The sequence below is a fragment of the Simochromis diagramma genome, unplaced genomic scaffold (assembly GCF_900408965.1).
Source record: "Simochromis diagramma unplaced genomic scaffold, fSimDia1.1 OVJJ01000377.1, whole genome shotgun sequence".
NCBI classification, from domain to species: Eukaryota; Metazoa; Chordata; class Actinopteri; order Cichliformes; family Cichlidae; genus Simochromis; species Simochromis diagramma.
The window spans coordinates 103,150-128,228 of NW_024387037.1; the positions used below are offsets into that span (position 1 = coordinate 103,150).

A 25,079-nucleotide genomic window follows, 5' to 3' on the forward strand; every position below is an offset into this window, starting at 1 on the left:
AAATAACCGGCGACCGGAGTCAGTTGATGAGGCAACCCGCTTTATTTAATCCTTTGAGGAAGACCAACGCTCTCCATCCTGAGGTGGATATTGTAGCCGGTCAGTGCACTCACCTTAAATCACCAGTATAATAGGTCAGACTGGTTTGCGCAGCACCCTCATTTCATTCATTTTTCATTTTATTCATTTATAAAGCACATTTAATAACAACAGGGCGTTGACCAAAGTGCTGTACAACATAACAATTAAACAGTGACATTAACAACAATTTTTTTTTTTTTTTTTTTTTTTTGTCTCTTGGCTCTCGGTGAAGGCGGTCGCACTTTTTCTCCTCTCCTCCTTCCCCTTATCTTCCCTGCTTAGCCTCTTGTGTCCTTGTCTTGTCTCGTGTGCATTACTTTCCTGGAACAGTCTCTCACTGTCGTTCTCTAAAACCTAAAAGAGAATTATGGATTTGATCAACTGGTCTCTGAATGCTATTGACACCCTCTTCTCAACGAGAAGTCTGGGCTCGGGAGAGCCTGAGTGCCCTGGAGGGACTTTCCCTGCCGGATACACGATGGACGGGTGGCAGAACTGGAGGGTCATGTGCCTGGCGGGACTGTCTATTGAGGACGCTGAAGACATCTACCTATTCGGAACCATGATAACAGGGTTCTTGCTGATCGGAGCTGGCTTGGCCCTGACCTATCGGAGAAATAAGAGAGCGGAACCAGCTGTTCAAACCCCCCCCAAGGCTGACCGCTGGAATTGAAGCGACGGGACGAGGCGCGACCTCTCACAACGAACGCAGCATGGTTAACACCTTGGAGACGCTTACAGCTGCCGTGAAGACTCAAACTAACACCATTGAGCGTATGATGGGATACATCAGAGAGGGGCCTGCTCACAATGACACCCTTGAGCGAAAGTTGGATCACATCGCAGAACGGCTCACTGCAGCTGTGGGGTCTCAGAATCAAAAGAATGACAACACCACGGAACAGAAGTTTGATACCATCATGGGGAGGCTCGCGGCTCTCCAACGGGAGATCGAGAGACCAGTGTCAGAGTGCTAAATTCGCTGCTCGCATAAAGGAGAAATCAACAATATTCAACATATGGACACCACGGCGCCAGCTGCTCAGGCCCAAGGCTGGAGCCCACCAAAACAACTCCCTGATAACGACTGTGTGATGACTATTCTTCCCATCCCATGCAAGGCCACCTGGGTTGGCTGGCAGACTGTTTACTTAGCCTGATAGGGCGAAGGACACTGTCTCAGCTGGACTCTGGACACACACACACATACACTTACACTGATAAGCACGCACTCATCCCCCTCCCTTTCCAACGCCTTCGATGCTTGTTTCCTGCGGGGGAAGACGGCGGGTCTGTGTGCCGCGCTGAAATGGTAGCGCTGTATAGGACGACTGCTGTGTTCCTTCGGATTACCCCCCACCCCCCTATCCACCCCTGTGGCTAGTCACGTGCTCTAATGTTGTGATGTGGACATTAATGTGCTCTCTGTGCAGAGGAGTTTTTTTTGTTTCCTGTTCTCATGCTGTCCTCCCATAGGTGCCCAGCGTGAGAAGAGGTCTCTTTTTTTCCTCTTGTACTTTTTCCCATTGTTGTGTAATTTTTCAGTGTTTTCTCTGCAACGCTGCCGATCTCCGACTGTATTCCCATGTGATGTCTTTGTTGTGTGTGTAAGTCGGGGGGGGGGGGGGGTCCTATTCCTCTGCGGGGCAACCTGCATATGGCCAATAAAGCATTCAATCAATCAATCAATCAATCAACAACTGATAAAAATTAAAAACAGATTAGGATAAAAGAATTGGTAACTCTCCTACTGTTTCGAAAGCCAGAGTAAAAAAATATGTTTTAAGATGCGATTCAAAAAGAGTAACAGTTGGGGCCTTTCTAATGTGGAGAGGTAGATCATTCCACATTTTCGGTGCCACAACCGCAAACGCCCGATCTCCTCTATGAACCATCCTAGACTTATGTAAGGTAAGGAGTAGGTGATCACTTGATCGAAGGGCTCTAGAGGGCGTATACAGCTGCACAAGGTCAGACAAATAGTCCGGTGCCTGGCCATTTAGCACTTTATAAGTCAAAAGTAAGATTTTGAATTTAATTCTAAAACGCACTGGAAGCCAATGAAGGGAAGCAAGCACCGGAGTAATATGTTGGTGTTTCTTCACACGAGTCAAAAGGCGAGCTGCAGCATTCTGTACCAGTTGGAGCCGGGCCAAGCTGGACTGACTGACACCCACATACAGTGAATTGCAGTAATCCAGTTGAGATAAAACAAACGCATGAATGGCTCGTTCCAAATTTCTAAAGGATAGAAAAGATAGGAGCCTTAATTTAAAAAAGGGCCGCTGGACAACTGAATGAATTTGTTTCTCAAATGTAAGTTTGCTATCCAAGAGAACCCCCAGGTTTTTTACATGCGTTTTAACAGCACATGTTAGGTTGCATAAGTCCAAATCTGGGGCACTGAAATTACAGCTTGGTCCAAAAATAATTACCTGTTTTTTCCTCGTTGAAGGTAAGAAAGTTTGAGGCCATCCAGGTTTTAACTTCGTTGAGACATTTGACTAACGATTCCATGGGTGTAGAGGTGTTTCTATTAAACCGAAGATAAATCTGGGTGTCATCGGCATATGAGTGAAAGCAGATGTTATGTTTCCTAAAGATTAGGCCTAGGGGTAACATAAAGATTGAAAAAAGAATTGGGCCTAATACGGATCCCTGCGGGACACCACAAGTAAAAGGAGCTGGGGAAGAAATAAAATCATCAAGGCTCACGGAAAAAGTCCTCTTGGAGAGGTACGACCTAAACCATTCCAAGGGGATACCTTTGATACCACATTGCTCCAAACGGGAGATCAGAATGCTGTGGTCAACAGGATCAAAGGCTGCAGTTAAGTCTAGGAGCAGGAGCACGGCTGGGTCTCCTGAGTCAGTGATTAATAAAATATCATTAAGTATTTTTAAGAGGGCAGTTTCTGTGCTGTGGTGGGTTTTGAAGCCCGACTGGAACTTCTCAAAAATATTATGACTGTTTAGAAAGGATTGTAGCTGCTCAAATACAATCCTTTCTAGCATTTTTGACAGAAACGGTAGCTTGGAGACAGGTCTAAAATTAGCAAGAACAGAAGAATCAAGATTCGGTTTTTTAAGTACTGGCTGCACTACAGCGTGCTTGTATCCAGTTGGTACTACTCCAGAGCTGAGACTGCTATTAAAAATAGTTAAAATGTCAGGACCGACTACCTTAATAATCTTTTTTAGAAAATGGGTTGGGACTCCATCTGAGGGGCAGGATGATGTCTTTATGCTATTGCAAAGCTCTTCTACCTGGTTAAGACATACAGCCTCAAACTGGTCAAAAGCAGTTGAGGGGGTATATGTTAATGAGACATTATACAGTGATGGGATAGATGTAGATCGAAGCCTTTCTATCTTATTAATAAAAAACTGCAAGAATCTATCGCAAGTTTCAATGGAGCTATCTATATGGAAAGCGGGGGAGGTATTCAAGACCGATTCAATAACTGAGAAAAGAGTTCGGGGGTTATTAGAGTTGGTCTCAATAATGCTTGCGAGAAACTTAGATTTTTCGGCTTTTACGATGATTTGATATCTAGATAGGCTCTCTCTCAGCAGCAGGAAAGACACTTGTAACTTGTCTTTTGTCCATTTTTGTTCGGCCTTCCTGCACTGTCGCCTAGCTGATCGAGTTGAGTCGTTTATCCACAGGTCTGAGTAAGCTGTTGATCGCACTGATTTAAATGGAGCGATCTCATCAAGAATAGTCTTACATTTATTATTAAAATTCAAATCCATCTGCTCAATGCCATCACCAAGAGAAGAATTCGACAGTCCGTCAAAGGCGGTGGAAAACTGTTCTGTGGAAGTTGGCTTAAAAACACGATACCGTCATGTTGAGGATGTAGGTTTAAGATGGCAATGAGATAAAAGTATATTAAACACTAATGGACAGTGGTCGGAAAAGATTGCATCACTTATTTCCAAATTAAAAATTGGTAATCCAAAAGACAACACGAGGTCCAACGTGTGGCCCTGTACATGTGTTGGATCCAATACATGCTGGATGAGGCTAAAAGAGTCAATCAAATTTAAAAAGTCTTTAGCCAGCTGATTGTGGGGGCAGCATACATGGATATTAAAATCACCTACTATTAGAATTTGATCATAACTCGGGGTGATTCCTGCTAAAAAAGTAGAAAAATCTCGAATAAAATCTTTGTTATATTTTGGAGGTCTGTATATTACTCCAACAAGTGTTGGGCATGGGTTCCCCAATTCAAAAAGTAGAATTTCAAAGCTTGAGTAGAAGTCTGTTGAAAGTTGTTTATATGTTAGTCTCTTCTTGAGGACAGCCGCAACTCCGCCCCCGCGTTTGCCCATCCTCAGCAGATTTAAATAATCACAATCAGGAGGTAGAAGTTCAGTAAAACAATTGAGCTCACCTGGTCTAAGCAAAGTTTCCGTTAGGAGCATCAGATCCAAATCGCGGTGAGTAAAAAAGTCCTTTAGAATAAAGGTTTTGTTAGCTAACGAGTGGACATTAGCAAGGCTACTCCTTAGTGAAGTCGAAGGCTTAGTAATGGAAATAGGAGCCCGTTGAAGCGTCCGCAGGTTCTGGAAATTTACTCCTCTCCGACGATATTGCGGAGGTCGCAGGCGTGGGTTTATTGTAGTAATCCCAGCGACAGGAACCAAACAGGGGTAGATCATGGTCGGGGAGGTCCAGTATTTGACGTAGTCAGATCTGGCCGCCTCAAAGTATTGATCATTCCCGGGACGTAAGAAGGCAGCCTTCAGTCTCACCAGTCGATCGCTTCGTCTCCCCCGGCGCCGGCGGCGCCTGGTTGATTGGGGTAGCTCCGAAGCAAAGCAAAGGCAGGCTGGGACAGAAACGCCGGGCAGAAACGGTGGAGGGAGAAATTTCTGATTTCCGAAGTTCCAGCAGGATTCACGTCTCTAACAAGGTAATGTTAAATCTAAAAGCGTTTGGCGATCATAAACACGCAGAGAGTTAGCATCTTTTGAAGCTAGTAAAACAAAGGCCTCGATCTGACTGATATTGTACAGCCGTGCTGTTAGTATAGTATTGTGTTCTTTGCTGTTCATTTTAAGGAAAACTTGTTTGTTGTGTGGTTGCTTTGGTCTTGTTGTGTTTTGTTTCTCTTCTTCATCACCTTTAAATATGGGCCCTGCTTTAAGTTTAGGGGTTAATGTTTAATGGTGCAGGTACAAGGCATACGTGGTAGTGGTACGGGGGAGTACTTAGCTAGTATGGGAAGCGAGCAGGGGCTTAGGCAGTTGCTGTTCAATGCAACCTGCTGAGGTAATACTGGTGGTTGGTATTGTTTTAGTTTCCTTCACGTTGTGGCATGTTATTGTATTTTATTTCTCGGGTGGGGTTGGTTTTCATGTTTTTTTGTTGTTGTTGTTTTTGGGCTGTGAGTTTGTGAGAAAGCTCTGCAGGTTGGATCCATTGTTGCTCACAGATGAACAATTTGTCTTTAATATTTCTTGTAAAATTAAAAGGTTACTTAGTGAGAATGGAACACCTGGTATGCCAAACAGGACGGTATGGGAGGCTTTAAAGGCGTTCCTGAGAGGAGAAATAATTTAATTGGCAGCATCTCAAAGACAGTGTGCACAACGGGAGCAGAGGCTTATTTCAGACCAGATTATGAGCATCAACAGGCAGTACGGTCAATCACCATGACCAGCGCTGTACAAAGAACGCCTGAGCTTACAAACCAAACTCACCCTACTTTCAACTCAGCAAGTGGAAGGATGTCTGATTATCAATCAATCAATCAAAGCTTTATTCGCCACATGCAGGTTGCCCTGCAATGAAATGGGACCCCCCCCTCACCCCCGACCTTACACACACAACACAGACATTACATGGGGATACAAGTCGGAGATCGGTAGCGTTACAGAAAAACACTGAAATGTACACTACAGTGGGAAAGTACAAGAGGGAAAAAAAGAGACCTCTACTAATGCTGTGCTTCCATGGTAGGACAGCATGAGAACAGGAAACAAAAAAACTCCTCTGCACAAAAAGCACATAAATGTCCACAGCACAACATTGTGAAAGACATGACAAGCCACAGGATTGGGTGGGGGGTGAGGAGTAATCCGAAGCGAACACAGCAGCCGCCCTGCACAGCGCTACCATTCCAGCGCGGCACACAGACCCGCCGTGTTCCCCCGCAGGAAACAAGCATCGAAGGCGTTTGGAAAGGGAGGGGGATGAGTGCGTGCTTATCAGTGTAAGTGTATGTGTGTGCGTGTCCATAGTTCAGCTGAGACAGTGTCCTCCGCCCTATCAGTCTAACAGTCTACCAGCCAACCCAGGTGGCCTTGCATGGAATGGGAAGGAACAGACTCAACACAGACGTTATCAGGGAGTTTTTGTTCAGCTCCAGCCTTGAGCCCACAGCTGGCGCCGAAGGGGTAGCCGCATTATGATGGTAATTTTTCTTTTGCAAACAACTCATGAGAATTTCAAGCTGTTTTTAACACTCCGACACTGGTCTCTCAATCTCCCGTTAATAGCTGCGAGTTTCTCCGTGATGTTATTAGCCGTCGATTCTGTGGTCTTGTCACTCTTTTTGCTCACATAGCAGATTCTGAGACCTCACGACCGCAGCCAACTGATCCACAATGTAATCCAGCTTCCGCGCAGAGATGTTGTTCTGAGTTGATTCTTTCCTGATGTAATCCAACATACATACGCTCAAAGGTGTTATTCTAAGCATTCACTGCAGTCGTAAGTCGCCTCCAAGCTCTTAACCGTGCTGCCTTCAGTGAGCCCTTTCTGAGAAGTCGCACCTGTCATTCCAATCCCAGCGGGCAGCCTTGTGGGGGTTTGAACAGCCGGTTCTGCTCTCTTAATTCTCCAATAAGCCAGGGCCAAGCCAGCTCCGATCAGCAAGAACCCTGTTATCATGGTTCCGAATAGGTAGATATCTTCAGCGTCCTCGATCGACAGTCCCGCCAGGCACACGATCCTCTGCCTCCCGTCCATCGTGTATCCGGCAGGGAAAGTCCCTCCAGGGCACTCGGGCTCTCCCGAGCCCAGACTTCTTGTTAAAGGGTGTCAATAGCATTCAGAGACCAGTTGATCAAATCCATAATTCTCTTTTAGGTTTTAGACACAGACTGTGAGAGAGTGTTCCAGGGAAAGTAATAAAAAACACGAGACAAGACAAGGACATGAGGAGCTAAGCAGGGAAGATAAGGGAGAGGAGAGGAGAAAAGTGCGACCGCCTTCGCTGAGAGCCAAAGAAGAAGGAACAAGAGTGAATTTTACGAACATGGTGGAAAGACTGGTAAGCTTTTGGCTAATCGACTGTGCGGCATGAGAGCTAAACAAATCATAACAGGAGTGAGGGCGGACAATGGAGTGATGACTACAGATCAGAAGGCGATTAATGACATTTTCTCTTCATTTTACTCTAAATTATTTACGTCAGAATCTACAGTAAATGTAAAAGATTTGCATGACTTCTTTGACTCCATCGATATGCCTTCGCTTCCTCCAGAACTCTGGAAGCCCCCATTAAAAAACAGGAAATTCAGGTGGCAATAGCGTCCATGCAATCCAGGAAATCTCCAGGCTCTGATGGATTTTCTACACACTTTAATAAAAAAAAGAATTCTCAGACAATTTGGCTCCCTTCCTTTGCCAAGTTTTCACAGAATTGCTTGACTTTGGGGCACTTCCTTCATCATGTTACCAGGCCTGTATAACAGTGTTACAAGGACAAGGACCCAACTGACTGTGCTTCTTATAGGCCTATATCTCTGTTAAACACAGATGTTAAAATTCTGTCTAAGCTACTGGCACACAGGCTGGAAAAAATTGCTACAATTTCTCCCGACCAAACTGGCCTTATTAAAAATCAACATTCCTTCTTTAACATACAGCAACTTTTTAATATTATCTATACACCCAACCATGTTGTGGCTGAATGCTTTATTGCTATGGATGCAGAAAAAGCATTTGATAGGGTGGAGTGGTAGTATTTGTTTTTTACTTTAGAAAGGTTTGGAATGGGCTCCTGGATTAAACTGCTTTACGCTAGTCCCACGGCGTAAGGGGTAACTAACTGTCGCTACTCTGACTATTTTGGTGTATGTTGTATGTGAGAGAGTACCACCTTGACCTATCATCACCACTTTGGGTCACCATGGAGTCTTATTCGAGCAGGAAAATTTCTCTACCCACAACTTTGGGCTCATCGCTCCCTCTGGCCCTGCCTTTACCCTAGCCTAGCAATCATAGAGTAGTCCAGCAGTCTTAGAATCTGGACTCAGTTTAGGAAGAGTCTTGGCCTCCGGGCTTTAGAGCAGGGCAATATGGCCAAAAATATTTATCACGATATATATATATTTGAAAATTTGCAATAACAATATAACTGATGATATAATTGATGTGAGACAAAATACAACTCCACAACTTTACTAGCGCAAAAAACCCATTTATTTTCACTTAAACAAGCAGCTGTTTTTTATGTGCATTAAAGTTATATAAAAATTTAAATGTGCAAATGCAAATTCCTTGCTGAGCATAACCATGTATAATAGCCACTGAAGTTAAAAAGAGGTGCTTTGCAACATTAAACTGCAGTGTGCCAAATAAAAATAATAATAATAATAATAATGGATTGCATTTATATAGCGCTTTTCGGGACCCCTCAAAGCGCTTTACAATACCACTATTCATTCACTCTCACATTCATACACTGGTGGAGGCAGCTACAGTTGTAGCCACAGCTGCCCTGGGGCAGACTGACAGAGGTGAGGCTGCCATATCGCGCCATCGGCCCCTCTGGCCAAAAAAGTCAAATACGTATTTTTCGGACCATAAGGTGCACGGGATTATAAGACACATTAAGCGAAACAAAGCAGTCAGATAACCTTATCAAACCTTATTCAACTCATTCTTCTTGCTTCTTCCACTTCTGTACTATTGATTCATTAATGCTGTATTCTATCAAAGTTGCTCTATTCCTGTGTTGTTGCAGTATATTAATGACTAACCTCGTATTGTGGATGGATTATCTCAGTTGTTCTCCTGACTGAAGTTTGGTCCGTTTACAGAATCCTGCCATGCGATTGCATTTGTCTCTAACCATCAGGAATCCTCACGTTAACTTTTATCGAGTGGAAAAGAGTTAGCGTTCATCCTCCAGCTTCACTGTTTATGTTATGCTAACATAGCTGTGTAGCTAGCGATCACGTAGCACATCATTATATACCAGCTAGCCCAACTTCAGTAACCCTACAAACGTCACTGCTGTTTAGTTTTCTGTCTTCATTTATGTTGGAAGTGATAGCAGAGCTGTACGTTTGAATTTTTTTCTGAAATCTCTCAGTCAGAACATGCTATATTATGCTTAGGTAACTAGCGAAACTAGCGAGCTAACTTCCGCTAACTTCTAACTCCGTTAAATGTAATAAATTCTGTTTTCATGGATGCCTGGATGTTAAACTTCATAGATGAAAAGATGAAAGAATTTAGACAGTTTTTAGCTCTCAGTGATGCTGCAGTGTTTGTTTGACTTTGGGACCTGAAGGGGCGGAGTTTAGGACCCAGATTACTCCCAGATTTACGAGCACCTTAGTCCGACAAATATGGCAATACGACGGCCCGCTTGCATGTTGTACAAAAATATGTGCTTTGGTGGGTATCTGACAGACAAACACCAAACCAGTTCCACATCACTGAAGTTGCAGCATTTTTACAAACCAATTCTGGTTCATCCGTTTCACTCAACAATCCGCTTTCTCCCTTCTCATTGTCCATTGCCGCCATGCTTTTTCGGCCATGTGTGTATGAAAACAAAGGCACTGGGCATGCGCGTTTTACCCATATTCTATCACGATATTTCATTTTCTTATCATTGCCTAACATTGTACCGATATTACCGTGAACAGTATAATATGGCCCAGCCCTACCAGGCTTTCTCACTTCAAAGCCCAATTGCAGCAAACCACCTATTTGTTCCTTCAATGACAGATAATGCTTTTCACATCTGGCACAGAAAGGGTCTAAAATCTCCCACTTACAATGTTCTTCAGTAGCTGCCATCAAATGTAAATGGGAACAAGACCTTAACTTTCATATCACAGATGAACTGTGGGACTCTGTCCTCGGCCAAGTTCACAATATATCGATGTGTGCTCAACACACTCTCATTCAATTTAAGATAGTTCATCGGGGGCATTGATCCAGCGCTAAGCTGGTATGTATATACCCAGAGGTGGATCCAATCAGTAGAAGGTGTGGGGGTGGTACATTACTTCATATGTACTGGTCCTGTCCTTTGTTGACCAACCTTTGGACCTCTGTTTTCCAAACAATGTCTGAAGTCCTCAAATTAAACCAGAGCCACTCTGTGCTATGTTTGGTGCAGACCTGAAGCTGCCCAACTCCAGACTCAGAGCACTAAACCTTTCATTACTGCTGGTCAGACAGCTATTTCACTAAAGTGGAAAGACTCTTTTCCCCCCTCGCATGTGCAATCTGTAAAAGATATAATGTCCTGCACGGCTTTAGAAAAAATCAGATATACAGTTCGTGGGTCAAAACACACATTTTATAAACTGTGGTCCCCTTTCTGGATTTCTTTGAAAACCCACGACTATTGTTTCTGAGTAACCCAGGGATTCTCCCCCTTCCCCGTTTTTTTCTTTTTCCTGCCTATTTGTTTGGTTATTTGGTTTTATGTTTGGTTATGTGTTTTTCTTTATGTTTTGTTTAGTCGCTGCCAGTTACTTGTTTAATAGTCGGGGAGGGAACGGAATGTGAAAATTCTGAAGTACTTTGTATTACACGTTGCTCTGAAACCTTTGTGTAATAAAATGACTTTTGAAAGAAAAGACAACTACTTCACTGAGAACGACCTGGACTGTCAGGACAGTGTTGGGGCATGCAGTGATGGTGCAGCTTCAATGACTTGCAGGCATCACAACATCATGTTCTTGATCGTGCACCAGCAGCTAAATGGACCCAGTTTTCTCCACCATGAAAGTCGCAGCAAAAAAGATTTCACCAGAGTTCCATGAGGTGATGGGTGTAAGTGTGGAAAACATCAACTTCATTAAAAACAATGCTGTGAACTCCAGATGTTTTGACGAGCTTTGTGAGGACTTGGAAGCAGATCGTGTCCAGCTCTCTACCACGGTGAGGTGAGATGGGACAGGAATGGTCCTCAAGCGTTTGAGGAAAGTTGAAGTTTCCTCTTGAAAGTTGAAGCTTTCAAGAGGAAACTTGCTTTGTAGAATTAGAGGGCCCAGGAGACGACGATGGACATGTTTCCACTTTTGACTCACATCTCGGAAAACTCCCCTCAGGTGAAGGTCCGTGACTCTGTCTGTCAGCACGTTTCACAACTGACACAGACATTTGATGATCCCTTTGGATCCCAGAGAAGGACACGTGTGGATTTTGGACCCATTTCCTGTGGATCCCACTGTAAATGTTGCTTTGCCCTCACATCTGGACTCACAGCTTCTGGAAGTTTCCACCAACAGCACTTTAAAGTTGCAGTGGAGCAAACTTGATGTGGGCTCCTTCTGGAGTGCTGTCTCAAAGGAGGACCCATGTCTGGCACTAAGAGCTGTGAAACTCCTCCCATTCACAACTGCATATCTGTGTGAATCAGGATTTTCCATTGTGGTCACAACCAAGACCAAAGCCCGAAACAGACTCAGAGAGTGATCCTTTCCCCAACCCTACCCAGACCGGATCTGATCGTGTCTCAGAGGCAGGCTCAGGTGTCTCAGGTAAAGGGGAGTTACCTGCTGTGACTGTTTGTACATTTGTCTTAAACATAAAGAGTAACTTCTGGTTCTGCCAATGAAAAACGGTTTACTGCTGAAACTTTCAGATTCACTCACAGATTATATGTCACGGGGCAACAGTCATGTGGTGTTATGAGAAAAGGACCCAAAATGCAGGTACTGGCTGGGGTGCGAGTGAGTGTTTATTTACAGTGACAGTGAAGTACAAAAACAGGAAATAAGGAACAGGGAGCTACTAAAACCTAGACTGGGCAAAACTAATAAACAAACCTGAAAACATAAGGACACGGGATGATACACGGAGATGACATGGAGAAAGCAGGGGAGACACGGAGAAAGACGGAATAACACAGATGAACCGACGGTGAGCACAGGTAGATACACACTATCAATACACACAGAAGGGAATAAGGAATGGCCCGAACAGGATGGAGACACAGCTGTTCCTAACTGACATCACCAGACACTGACTTACAAAGTAAAACAGGAAACTCACAAGCTGTTCTAGAACACTAACTTAGGGACACGAACAGAGTGCAGAAGGGAGAACACTAAAACACTAAACACAAGAACCAACTCCTAAGAACTAATACAAAATAAGAATTCACACAAAATCAGAAGAAACTAAAAAATAATAACAATAAACTCAAAACGCTGGGTCACCGACCCAGGACCATGACTTTATAGGGCTATATTTTCATTTGCGCTTTGTTTACATTCTATAACAGTTTATTTATTTAGTTATTCATTTAGTCAGAAAATTATTTTGAATGTATTTATTTTATCATCACATTATTTATCCAGTTTTTCCTTCTCTTTTGCTGTAGTAGAATTGAATTATGAATTATTTTTGTGTAATTAAGCCTGACTGGAGCCTTCAGTTTGATTCCCATGAAAGTTAACCTGTTTGGCATTTTGTTCTTTGTGCAGGTTCACATACACATAATAAATAAATGTCTTTGTGATTATTACATTGCATCATGTCTTCATCATGTTTATTTGACAAGGTTTTACTCGTTAAAATGAAGTAGATTGGATGTAGTTATTAAGTGTAAATCAAACCAAAAGCAACGTCAATTTATTCAGTGTCAGTAATAGCCCTAACCTCGGGCCACTGTGTAGTGGAAAGGTTGGGCCCCGAGGTTAAAAAAAAAAAAAAAAAAGGGTAAGAACTATTAAATTCCTCTGCACTATACTTCCTGTTTTCTGCACAAGACGTGCAGTCTATTCTGTGACTTTTGGCCTACATTCTAACTCACAAGGGCGTTTTCCTACACTGGGCTCTATAAAACAATATAAACAGAAAATAAGCATTAAGAATATATATTTATTTCGTAACAGAATCCCTGGAGGACTGAAAATCTACACAAACATATGTGCACCGAGGTGATGTCTCTTTGAGTTTACTGACGATCACTGATCTGTATCTGCAGAACCAAAGTCTGCGGGTAAGCTCGGCCGTTCAGCTTCGACTTCAGGAGTTCCTTCACCAGGTGGCACGCCACATCGTCACCTGCATGAGCCGCATCACCTTGCCCTAAGCCAGGTACAGCATGTGTAAAGCACCTGTTTACCTGTTTATTGTCTGTGTTACATGTTGAGATGATAATGACCTGAAATATTTTTACACAGGTTTTAACTGAACAAGAGAAAATAAAACAACTTGAGAGTAAAAGAAGCTTTGGTCCATCAGCTGAAGTCTGACAAGATGTGCACACGTTTTTACTAATTTAGACTTTTGTATCATTCATGTCAAATATTTCAATCTTTTGGATTTATCTTTCATTTTGAAACTAACAGCATGCGGTTAAATGCTCCAGTACTTACACTGTAGTTTCTGTAGTGATACAAAGTTAAATGCTAATACTAACATTACATTAACATTACACTAAACTAACAACAACACTGTTCAAATTCACTCTGAAATTAAAACCTTTTAAATCATAAAAGATCGAATTAAAAGTGTCAGTAAACTTTTTACCTGAACATGGGGATGTAACCACACCTACTTCCACCAATAATAACTCCACCCACTAATATCTATCCCACTTCTTTAACATGTAAGCAAAACTTAAATTCAGTCATTTATTAACAATGATTATGTTGTACAATATGGTTGTTTCTACAATTATAATCTTATTATATTTGTTTATAATATAACCAAAATGTATGAATGTCAAAGTGATCCTCATACACGAAAGCTGCTGTGATCATTTCACACGTACACACAACCGTGAGCTAAAGTCATCTAATTAAAAACATGTTATTGTCTTCTCTGTCTGTCTTTCTGTGTGTGTGTGCGTGTGTGTGTGTGTGTCCATCCATTCACTTATCTAACTCAAAAAAGACAATAAAAGAAAAAAAAGACAATAAAGCTTAAAGTATTAACTGTAACTGTTAATATTGACACAAAGACAGATTCTTTAGGATGCCACATCACAGAGTAACAGCCAATCACATGCCAGACTGATAATGCCTACTGTTGCTAAATGAATCAATACACAACAAGAAACTCAGATTTCATATGCTCATGAATAAAAAGGGGGACAAAAACAACACCAAGAGGCACAAAACACAATAAAGACTAAAAATAAAACCAAAAATGGCACCAATAGATGAAAAAAACAAAGAGACAAAAAAAAACAACAATGCAAAAACACCACAAAACTCTACAAAGAGGCATCTTGACAAATGCTCAATCATTCAGGTAAGGAAATCCCAGAGAGTTGATTCTGTTCATCTGGACATAGTGCACTCTGTGGGAGTGGGACAACACTGTCATGATCCTGGGTCAGTGACCCAATGTTTTGTAGCTTTTTCATTTGTGTTTCTTGACTATTTGTTATTTAGGGTTGTCACTGTTAATAGTTTTATTTCTGTTCTATTTATTTTATTTATTTATTTATTTATAAAGCACGTTTAATAACAACAGGGAGCTGACCAAAGTACTGTACAGAGTAACAGTTAAACAATGACATTGACAACAGCAACAGGTAAGAAAATTAAAAGAAAATTAGGATAAAAGAATTGGTAACTCTCATACAGTTTCGAAAGCCAGTGATAGGTTTGTAGCTTGAACCTATTCGCTGGAACGTTGAAGGCAATATAATTACACAGCAAGCTAGACACGAAGTAGGCAAAGTTCTTCTTGTTACTCATGCATGAGGGAGACCTGCCTGGAGCCAAGTGTCGTTCCACCACTTGACCTCCGTCAGACTCTCAGCCAGGTTCCCCATAGCACTCCTTTTATTGTGGTTACATGAATATGCATAGGGTCATTAACATATGATGTCTACATACACACAAAGAGTACCTTGCCTGTGTGTGTGTGTGTGGTACTGCTGATCAAAGGCTCATATAACATGAAAGCACAAAAGGTACATCCTTGGTCAGGAAGAGGGTAGTCTCCCCCTCACCCTAGATGGTTCACCCTAGATAACACGGTGAGGAAGTCCAGCAGTTCATCTAAACAAAAAGCACTTAGACTAGAACAGACATAGCTACGTTAATCCTACCGTAAAACAATAAGACAAGGTACGACCTCTCTCGTGCTCCCAGAGTGCTCTCTAATGCACACAAAGTTTGCAGACTATCAAGGATCAAACCTCTACCAATCTACAACTAATTATAAAACTCTAAGCATATATAAGTAGATATTTCTAAGCATAAATGACAATCAACAATACAAAACCTAACAGCCAGAGTTAAAAAAGATTTAAAAAGATTTAAAAAGACTAACAGTTGGGGCCTTTCTATGTTATGAAACGGCTGTGTGCAGGCAGGAAAAGGACCCAAAATGCAGACTCCGGAGACAGACGTGAACTAAAAAAAAACAGCTTTAATGCTGAACTCAAAGTAACAAACCTCCAAAGTACAAACATTAACACAGGCAGGGGAAAAACCAAAACACACAGCATAAGCGAGGGTAGATAAGAGTAGATCGCGACACTGACAAAATGAAACACAGGGCTTAAATACATAGAGGGAGCAATCAGGGAATGGGCAACAGGAGGGAGACACAGCTGGGACAAATCAGGCCTAACGAGACAAGGGGAAGCGAAACCAGACACATTAACATGAGACATGGACTTTCAAAGTAAAGCAGGAAACATAACACAGACTCACAGGCAGGCAATATAACAAAGGGAACAGAGACGTGGGACCAGGGCAGACAGCAACTATGGAACACAGACAGAAAACCAGAACACTAAAACTCTAACCAAACCCCACCCAGAGAACCTAAACTAAGAATAATCCTAAAACCCATAAAGCAAAGCTAGAATATAATGAAATAACAAAATCAAAGAACCAAAAACACAAAACACTGGGTCGACGACCCAGGGACCCTAACATTCTAATGTGGAGAGGTAGATCATTCCACATTTTTGGTGCCACAACCGCAAACGCCCGATCTCCTCTATGAACCATCCTAGACTTATGTAAGGTAAGGAGTAGGTGATCACTTGATCGAACGGCTGTAGAGGGCGTATACAGCTGCACAAGGTCAGACAAATAGTCCGGTGCCTGGCCATTTAGCACTTTATAAGTCAAAAGTAAGATTTTGAATTTAATTCTAAAACGCACTGGAAGCCAATGAAGGGAAGCAAGCACCGGAGTAATATGTTGGTGTTTCTTCACACGAGTCAAAAGGCGAGCTGCAGCATTCTGTACCAGTTGGAGCCGGGCCAAGCTGGACTGACTGACACCCACATACAGTGAATTGCAGTAATCCAGTTGAGATAAAACAAACGCATGAATGGCTCGTTCCAAATTTCTAAAGGATAGAAAAGATCTCACTTTGGATAGGAGCCTTAATTTAAAAAAGGACCGCTGGACAACTGAATGAATTTGTTTCTCGAATGTAAGTTTGCTATCCAAGAAAACCCCCAGGACTGTTCTAGTCATTCCTGTTCTCAGGTTTTGTATTTTGAGCTCCTTCTGCTCTGTGTGACTGTGCCTGCCCTCGTTCACATCTCCATGTTTCCTCCCTGTTGCCATGTCTGACGTCTTAGTGTTAAGTTTGAGTCTGTGCATACCCGTTGTATTTCCTGTCTTACTTTCAAGGTCCATGTCTTGTGTCTAGTTTTTCTTCCCTAGTCTCATTAGCCCTGATTTCTCCCAGCTGTGTTTCCCTCCTGTCTCCTATTCCACTGTGTATATAAGCCCTGTGTTTTGTCCTGCGTGTTGCTGGTTTGTCTGCATGGTCTCCCTGTGTGACCCTTCCTCTGTGTCATCTGTGGATTAAGGTTTAGGTTCCCCTTTGTTTCTGAGTATTCCATTCTCTGCTCCTGCTGTATCCTGCTCACTTATAAATAAAAGCTCACTCATCCCATCAAAGTCAGCGCCTGTGTTTGGGTCTTTACCTCACCTCCACATGTCTGCCGTCGCAGCTGTGACAAATATGCTCAATACGCTATGTCCAGATAAACAGAAACAACTGTTTGGTACTACAAAGAGACCAAAAAACCCACAAAGACTCAAAATTACAACAAAGATAACACAAAGAGGAATGGGACAAAAAGGGACCCAAAAAATCCCCAAAAACAGCAACAGGAGACCACAAACCAAAACAAAACGACATAAAAATATGATTGCTGTTTAATATATATATATATCACAACAGTAGTCATGTCAAGGCAGTTTTTATTGTAATCTAATGATACAGAAAAAGCCCTGACCCACTATGAGCAAGAACTCGCCGACAGTGGGAAGGAAAAACTCTATTTTAGGAGAGAGAAATCTCTGGCAGAATCAGGCTCAGGCAGGGGGCAGTGATCTGCCATAACCGCTGGGAGTGAGGGCAGAATGACAGCCATAGATTCATCACTGTCATGGGTAGGGATGGGTACCCATGATGGCACCGGTTCTGACATAAACGGTAGTAACCAGACCGAAAAGCATTTCGGTGCTTTATTTCGGTGCTTTATTTCGGTGCTTTTTTTTTCTGAGATGTCATACACTTTGGATTCTAGCCAATCATTTTACCTTTCCAAGCATAGTAGGCGGGCCCAGGTACGTACGTTCTTTTAGAGCAGAGCTACAGATTAAAAATGCCCAAGGCGAAGCGGTCAAAAGTCTGGCTGTACTCCACAGCAAAAGATGCAAACTCAGCAGCCTGCAACAAGTGCTTTAAGCTGATACTGTGATACTGTCAGAGGAGGTAACACCTCGAATCTGACGACGAACCTGGCGACGCATAGCGGGGGTTTTTTAAAGCCGAGAAATGGACCGTATTTGATAGCTTGCTGCGAGACCTCACGCCGAGCACATCTACTGCGGGTGTGGTGCCTGTTATCAGACCCGGAGTTTGCAACATCCCCCAAGAACCCGAAGAATAGAGTCCTGGCCCCTAGCCCTGCCAGTGTAGCAGAAATGATGAGGATGATGATGCAGCAGCAGCCGTTCTTCTCTGCGTGAGTAGGTTAATGTTGTTCGTGTGTAATCTACGTTGAGTAGGCTAACCACGTTATTACATTAATGCACGAAAGGTGAACTAGCAAACATCATCATAGCTACATGCGGCTGTCTTCTTGTTTGATGGCAGATACTCCCTTCACTCTGGCCAAAAAAGGCTAAAATGACCAAAGAAAAAGAGGGAAACAGTTAAACATGAGAGGTTTTTGGACAAAGTTTGTGTTTTTTCCATTGTTTAAGCACTGCTTCCACCCAAGAGTGATGCCATATATGCCCCATAGCTGCAGAAAAGGCTAACATTGTTATCTTTTTACAAAAAAACAGTTAAACATCAGTTAAACATGAGAGGTTTTTGGACAAAGTGTGTGTTCTCCATTCTTTAAGCACCGGCACCGTTTCAAAAGTACCAGTTTGGTACTGGTATTGGATAAAACCTAAACGATACCCCTCCCTAGTCATGGTCCTGGGTCTGTGGAGCCAGCATTTATGTGTCTGGACTTTTGTGTAGTACTGTGAGGTGAGGATTGTGTTCCCAGCTTTGGTTGTTGTGATCCCTCTGTTTACACTTGCTGTCATGACTCTTCTGTTCCCTGTTTAGTTGTTCTCCACGGTCACTGTGTCAGGCTGAGGCTCTGTCTGTGTGTTTCCTGTCTTATTTTGATAGTCCCTCGTCCTGTGTGCGTTGTGTTCAGTATTAGGTCCAGCGTGCTTCTACCTGTAGCCTATCCTCTCATCATCCTGTATGTGGATTCAGGTCCTCTGTCTTCCTTTGCTTGTTGTCATGTCGTCCCATGTTAGCTGAGTGTTATCTCCTCTTGGTTTGTTTGTAATTTCGTGTTCAGTATTGACTCCCTTTGTCAAGTCAAAGTCATCTTTATTTTCGAAACCACATATACAGATCATACATACATACATCATATACAGGGGCAGGGATAACTCAGTAGGTAGAGTAGTGGCCCCATGATCGGAAGGTCGGGGGTCCAAATCCACTGAACGGCTACCCTGAGGTACCCCTGAGCAAGGTACCGTCCCTACACACTGCTCCCTGGGCGCCCAATGGCTGCCCACTGCTTCACAGAGTGAATGTGTCATGGTCCTGAGTCTGACGACTCAGTGTTTTGTGTTTCTCAAATTCAAATTCAATATATATATATATATTATTCTATGTTCTATGTTTTATATCTTTTGTTGAGGTTTGCCATTTGTTAGGGTTTTGTTCTGTGCCTGCTGCTCCCACTCCTCTGTGTTCCCTCTGTCTGTCTGTGGTGTCACTGTGTCTGTTCGTGAGTCTGTCTGTTAAGGTCAGTGTCTTGTCTGGTCCTCTGTGTCTGTGAGTTTCCTGTTTTATTCTGAAGGTCTCTGTCTTACGTGAGTGTGTTCAGTTTACGTTTCCCCTGTCCCGTCAGCTGTGACTTCTCCCAGGTGTGTTCCTCTCCTGTCTCCCATCCCCCGATTACTGCTGTGTGTATTTAAGCCCTGTGTGTTCTCCTGCCTGTTGCCGGTTCATCTGCGTTAATCCCCTCCGTCATCCTCAGTGGTTTCCCTGCGTCTCTCTGTCCTTCACCCCATTTCAAATCAAATTCAAATCAAATTCAAATTTATTTGTCACACACACACAACCATACACAGTATGACATGGGGGTGAAATGCTTGTAGCTGTACAATGCCCGACCATTAAATGACAGAAGAAAAGTTTTACAATATTTACAATTTACAGGTTACCACAAAATTTACATATTAACTTAGGAATTTACAGTAAAGAATGTACAAATAGCAGAAGAGATTATAAAGATTATAAATTATAGGAATTATAGGATTATAGGAAATGTGTGGTGGTGCGTGTGGTGATGTGATGTGTGTGAGAGTCCAGTCTTATAGTGACGTGTGTGGGAGAGTCCAGTCCTACACCTGGTTCAGGGCCCGAATAGCCTGGGGGAAGAAGCTCCTCCTCATTCTCTCTGTTTTGGCCTTAAGGGAGTGGAAGCGCTTCCCAGACCTCAACAGTGAGAAGAGTCCATGGTTGGGATGGGAGAGGTCCATCATAATCTTCCTAGCTTTGGACTTGCACCGCTTGGTGTAGATGGACAGCAGGTCAGGGAGCTCAGATTGAATGATGCGTTCTGCCGAGCGCACCACTCTTTGCAGATCTCGTCTGTCCTGCTTGGTGCTGTTCCCAAACCAGGTGCAGATGTTTGCCGTCAGGACGCTCTCGATGGTGCAGGAGTAAAAGTTCTTGAGCACCTTCAGTGGCAGATGGAAGTCTCTAAGTCTTCTGAGGAAGAAGAGACGCTGCCGGGCTTTCTTAACCAGGGTGTTGATGTGGCAGGACCATGACAGGTCCTGAGTGATGTGGACACCCAGGTATTGGAAACTGTCCACTCTCTCCACTGGCGTGCCACTGATGATGAGGGGTTTGTAATTCCTCGCCTGCTTTGTAGTGAAGTCCACGATCAGTTCCTTAGTCTTACTGATGTTTAGGAGGAGGTTATTCTCCTGGCACCAGGTCTCCAGGTTCCTAATCTCCTCCAGGTAGGCCGTCTTGATGTTGTCGGAGATCAGGCCCACAACAGCAGTGTCGTCAGCAAACTTGACAATGGAGGTGGTGTCGGATGTGGCTACGCAGTCATAAGTGTACAGTGAGTACAGCAGGGGGCTTAAAACACAGCCCTGAGGCACTCCAGTGCTGAGAGAGATGGAGGGGGAGACTTGTTTTCCCACCCTCACTGATTGGGGTCTGTCTGTGAGGAAGTTGAGGATCCACTGACACAGTGATGAGCTGAGTCCTAGATCCGTCAACTTGGTGAAAAGCTAAGAGGGAATTATTGTGTTGAATGCTGAACTGTAGTCCACGAACAGCATCCTAACATAATTCCCTCTGCCAGTGTCCAGGTGACTCAGGGATGTGTGGAGCAGGTGAGATATGGCATCGTCTGTGGAGCGATTAGTCCGGTAAGCAAACTGAAGTGAGTCGATGGTGGCAGGAAGTGAGAAGTGATGTGATCTCTCGTCAGTCTTTCAAAACACTTCATCACAATTGAAGTCAGTGCTACTGGACGGTAGTCATTGTGGCAAGCGGGCTGTTGTTTCTTTGGAACAGGAACAATAATGGACTGTTTTGAAGCACGTGGGAACCACAGCTTGGGCCAGGGAGAGGTTGAAGATCTCCGTGAACACCGGTGCTAGCTGGTCAGCACAGGCTCTAAGGACCCGGCCAGGGATTGCATCTGGTCCTGCTGCCTTCCTGGTGTTCACCCTCCTGAAGGTGTTCCTCACGGCATGCTCTGTGATGACGAATGCATTTTCTTCACTGGTGCACTCCGAGCGCGCGCAGCCGTTTGGTTATCATTTCAGGTTTGCTCTTTAGTCTTCCCAGTTTAGGGTTCCTCAGTTGCTTCTCATACCCCCGCTGCCTGTTGGTGTCATTTTGCCACTTTGAAAATAAACACGCACTCATATCATCCGTCCTTTGCCTGCGTTTTGGGTCCTTTAATAATTCCATGCATAATTCGATGCAGTGCTGACACAGCCCTCAGTCTGAAAGATACAAATGTTGTTTCTGTGTTTGTGTCCATCATCTGCCACAGTCAGACGTGACAATAACTCATCATTAAATGCAGAGGTGCATAAGTCAAAGTCAAAGTCAAAGTCAACTTTATTGTCAATTCTGCCACATGTACAGGACATACAGAGAATAGAAACTTCGTTACTCTCAATCCCTAGATAAAATAGAAAATGAACATTTAAATATAAGAGTGATTAAAAATGCAAGTAAAATATTTTAAAGTAAAAAAAATTAAATAAAATTAAATAATATAATACAATTTTACATATAACAAGAAAGCTATACAATATACAATATACGGGTAAATGACATTGAGTGCAAACCAGGCAGAGTAGTGCAAATGGGCAAATAAACACACAGTGAGTGAAGAAGAAACACCCAGGCAACATGGGAATCCCCCCGCATTAAAAGAGAAGTGCATTTCATTAATGCCAAAAAGGGAAACACAGCATTTTGATAATGAAATAAGGCACAACTGGAACATATAATGAAATATAAAACAGTGAACAGGCCTGTAGGGATCAGTCCATGTAGGTTCTCAGTTATCCAGTAGGAAATTAAGACACTTATATCCAAATTTCCTAATCCTTCAGAGGCACTTAGTGTGTCTCAGAAGGATAACAGAAAACCAGACTGGGCTCAGTTGAATCACAATTTACACCAGTAATGAGGGAAACAGATACAGCCATGAAAAAAATTACTAAAATCAGGGCTTAAAGGTTAGGCTAACGCCATGTTTTCAGATCACCTCGGATTGCCCAGAGCTCTCGCTGTGTAGGTGCTAAAAAAGTACCTGTATGTAATGGGACATAAGGTGTACGTAAGGTACTAGTACATAATGGAAAACCCTAAAAACTGAGTCAATCTGCGCCGAGCTGACCCAAGTAGGCACTAATCAGAAAAGGGCTTTTAGATTCTATTCTTACATTTAAAAACCATATGAAATACTACAGAGCTCATTGTAAACACATTAGGAAACTGATGAAGCATCTAACCCTTTGTTCAAAGCAATGTCAATTCACGACGGTCACAGGCAAACAAGACTTAAACCCATCAGGTCACTCCACAAACAGGCTGGACAGAAAATCATATCATTATTGTTTACAACATGAAAAGTTATGTTTTGGTAATAGAGTTATGTATTCAGAGATACAGTTAGTATACAAGATTATACATAATACTGAGTGTGTGTGTGTGTGTGTGTGTGTGTGTGTGTGTGTGTGTGTGTGTGTGTGTGTGTGTGTGTGTGTGTGTGTGTTTTGTTGACTCATCTTAAATTTGTCTTAGTGTTTTTTACAAAAAAAAAAGTGCTACACTTTTACAAAGTATAAAATTTTAAATAAATAATCAAACAAATAAATAGACCTGGTCCAGCCCTAACTATATGCTTTAGCAAAAAGGAAAGTTTGAAGCCTAATCTTGAAAGTAGAGATAGTGTCTGTCTCCTGAATCCAAACTGGAAGCTGGTTCCACAGAAGAGGGGCCTGAAAACTGAAGGCTCTGCCTCCCATTCTACTTTTAAATACTCTAGGAACAACAAGTAGGCCTGCAGAGCGAGAGCCAAGTGCTCTAATAGGGTGATATCCCATATGGAAAATATATATATAAATCTTATAAAGTTTGTATCTGTCTTGTGTGAAACTTGTATGAAAAGCATACAAGAGTGAAAACAGATATAAGATCTCTTGAAAAATTATATAATGAAACTTGTATGTTTTGAATACTTACTAAAACAATATATGAAAGTAATGAGAAAGTGGCCACTTTCATGAGTAAATCATATAAGTTTTTACTATTTCTTTTCCATATGGGATGGTACTACAAGGTCATTAAGATAAGATGGGGCCTGATTATTTAAGACTTTAAAACTGACCAGCACATTTATAACATCAAAAGACGGCCTTGTGCTGCTACAGACATTAGTAAATCTAACCCTGGATGTTATATTATATTTCACAGAAAAGTCAGTGAAATATAAGGTTGAAATTAAACCTTATATGTCACAGACTTTTCTGGTATAAATTACCTCCAGAAAACAATGTTGTAGGGAAGTTAGATGGAGGTTTTGTAGTCCATCTTCTGCAAACTGTAGTGTGAGCACTTCAGACATCCAATGTCACATCATGGAGGAAAAACAAACGTCTTCTCTTTTCCTTGACCTCAGTGACATTTTTATCTAGGTCAAAGAAAGCAGGTTAGGAATAGGAATGTGACGGTGAACCTGCAGGGCGTCCACAGCCAGCAGTTGTGTGAAACATCACAGTAACGTTGTGTGTCTCAGTGTAGTTTGCAGAGAGAAGGGAGGTATGGGTCTGTTGATGTCGAGCTGTTCTTTGTGTCCAGATGCCATGGCTATGTGGCGACGCCACCATGATGGAGATGATTGAGAAAAAGAGAGTTTTATGTCGAGAGATCAAAGCTCGTCAGCGGCCAGATAAGAATCTGTGCAAACAGGACAGTATGCCCATCTTGCCCAGCTGGAAGAGGAAGCAGCCACCGCCATACTCGGCCTCGCCCACTGCCGCTGGCCATGCTGCCACCGTGTTCTGGGACACCGCCATCTGAAAGACAAATACTCGCGCCATGAAACACCCAGAACAGTGTTGTGTAAAACGGAGAAACACAGCAATGATGATCATGATGAGGTTCCACCGTGCACTGAATCCTTGAATGTGATGAAAGATGCTTTTCCTTCCTTGTTTCACGAGAGCAAGAGCAGAGCCACTGCTGAAAGTCATCTGACTAAACTTCTTTCTTCCCTTCTGAGCATCTTACTTTTTTACATGAATTCAAGTTATACTGAATCTAATAGTCATGAAAGAGCAAACGTTCTTCAGTTATATACAAAAACTAACAGGTGGACCTGCTCCTCCTTGTGGTATGTTTGTCATTTAAAGAAAGAACATACCACAGTAAAGCTGCAGATGTCCTGATGTGTCCAGGTCCGTTCACCATCAGAAGAATAATCAGAGAAATCAGTCAATCTGTGCAGAGGGCAGTAATGTTCACACAGAGCCCTCTAGGAAGGAAGTTTCACCTCCAGGAAAAGGCACTGTCCAAATCAGCGTCTTCACAGAGAAAAGGGGTGTGGTTTCCCAGTGATCTAGATATTGATTAGCCAATCTGTTTCCTTGCATGGGTTAAGCAGGAAGTTGCCCCTGAGGTTACCTGATAAGCAGCTCCCCCCCCACATCACACACACACACACTGAGGCTGTGTCCTAATTCAGGGTCTGCATGCTTGAAGTACGCAT

General features: G+C 42.8%; 1 protein-coding gene across 3 annotated transcripts in view; it reads left to right on the forward strand.

Annotated features, from left to right (window-relative positions):
- The window catches only part of nyap2a (neuronal tyrosine-phosphorylated phosphoinositide-3-kinase adaptor 2a), a 60,987-nt gene extending 36,338 nt beyond the window's left edge, over positions 1 to 24,649 (forward strand). For 2 of the 3 annotated variants that reach the window (XM_040043385.1, XM_040043386.1), the window contains 2 exons: positions 13,284 to 13,396; positions 24,170 to 24,649. In XM_040043385.1, the coding sequence (XP_039899319.1) occupies positions 13,284 to 13,396; positions 24,170 to 24,391 (335 nt within the window). In that variant the 3' untranslated portion in view covers positions 24,392 to 24,649. Of the gene's footprint in view, positions 1 to 13,283; positions 13,397 to 13,482; positions 15,006 to 24,169 lie in introns of those variants that run through there. The other variant, XM_040043387.1, reaches the window with a different exon arrangement.
- Positions 24,650 to 25,079: the final 430 nt, after the last annotated feature.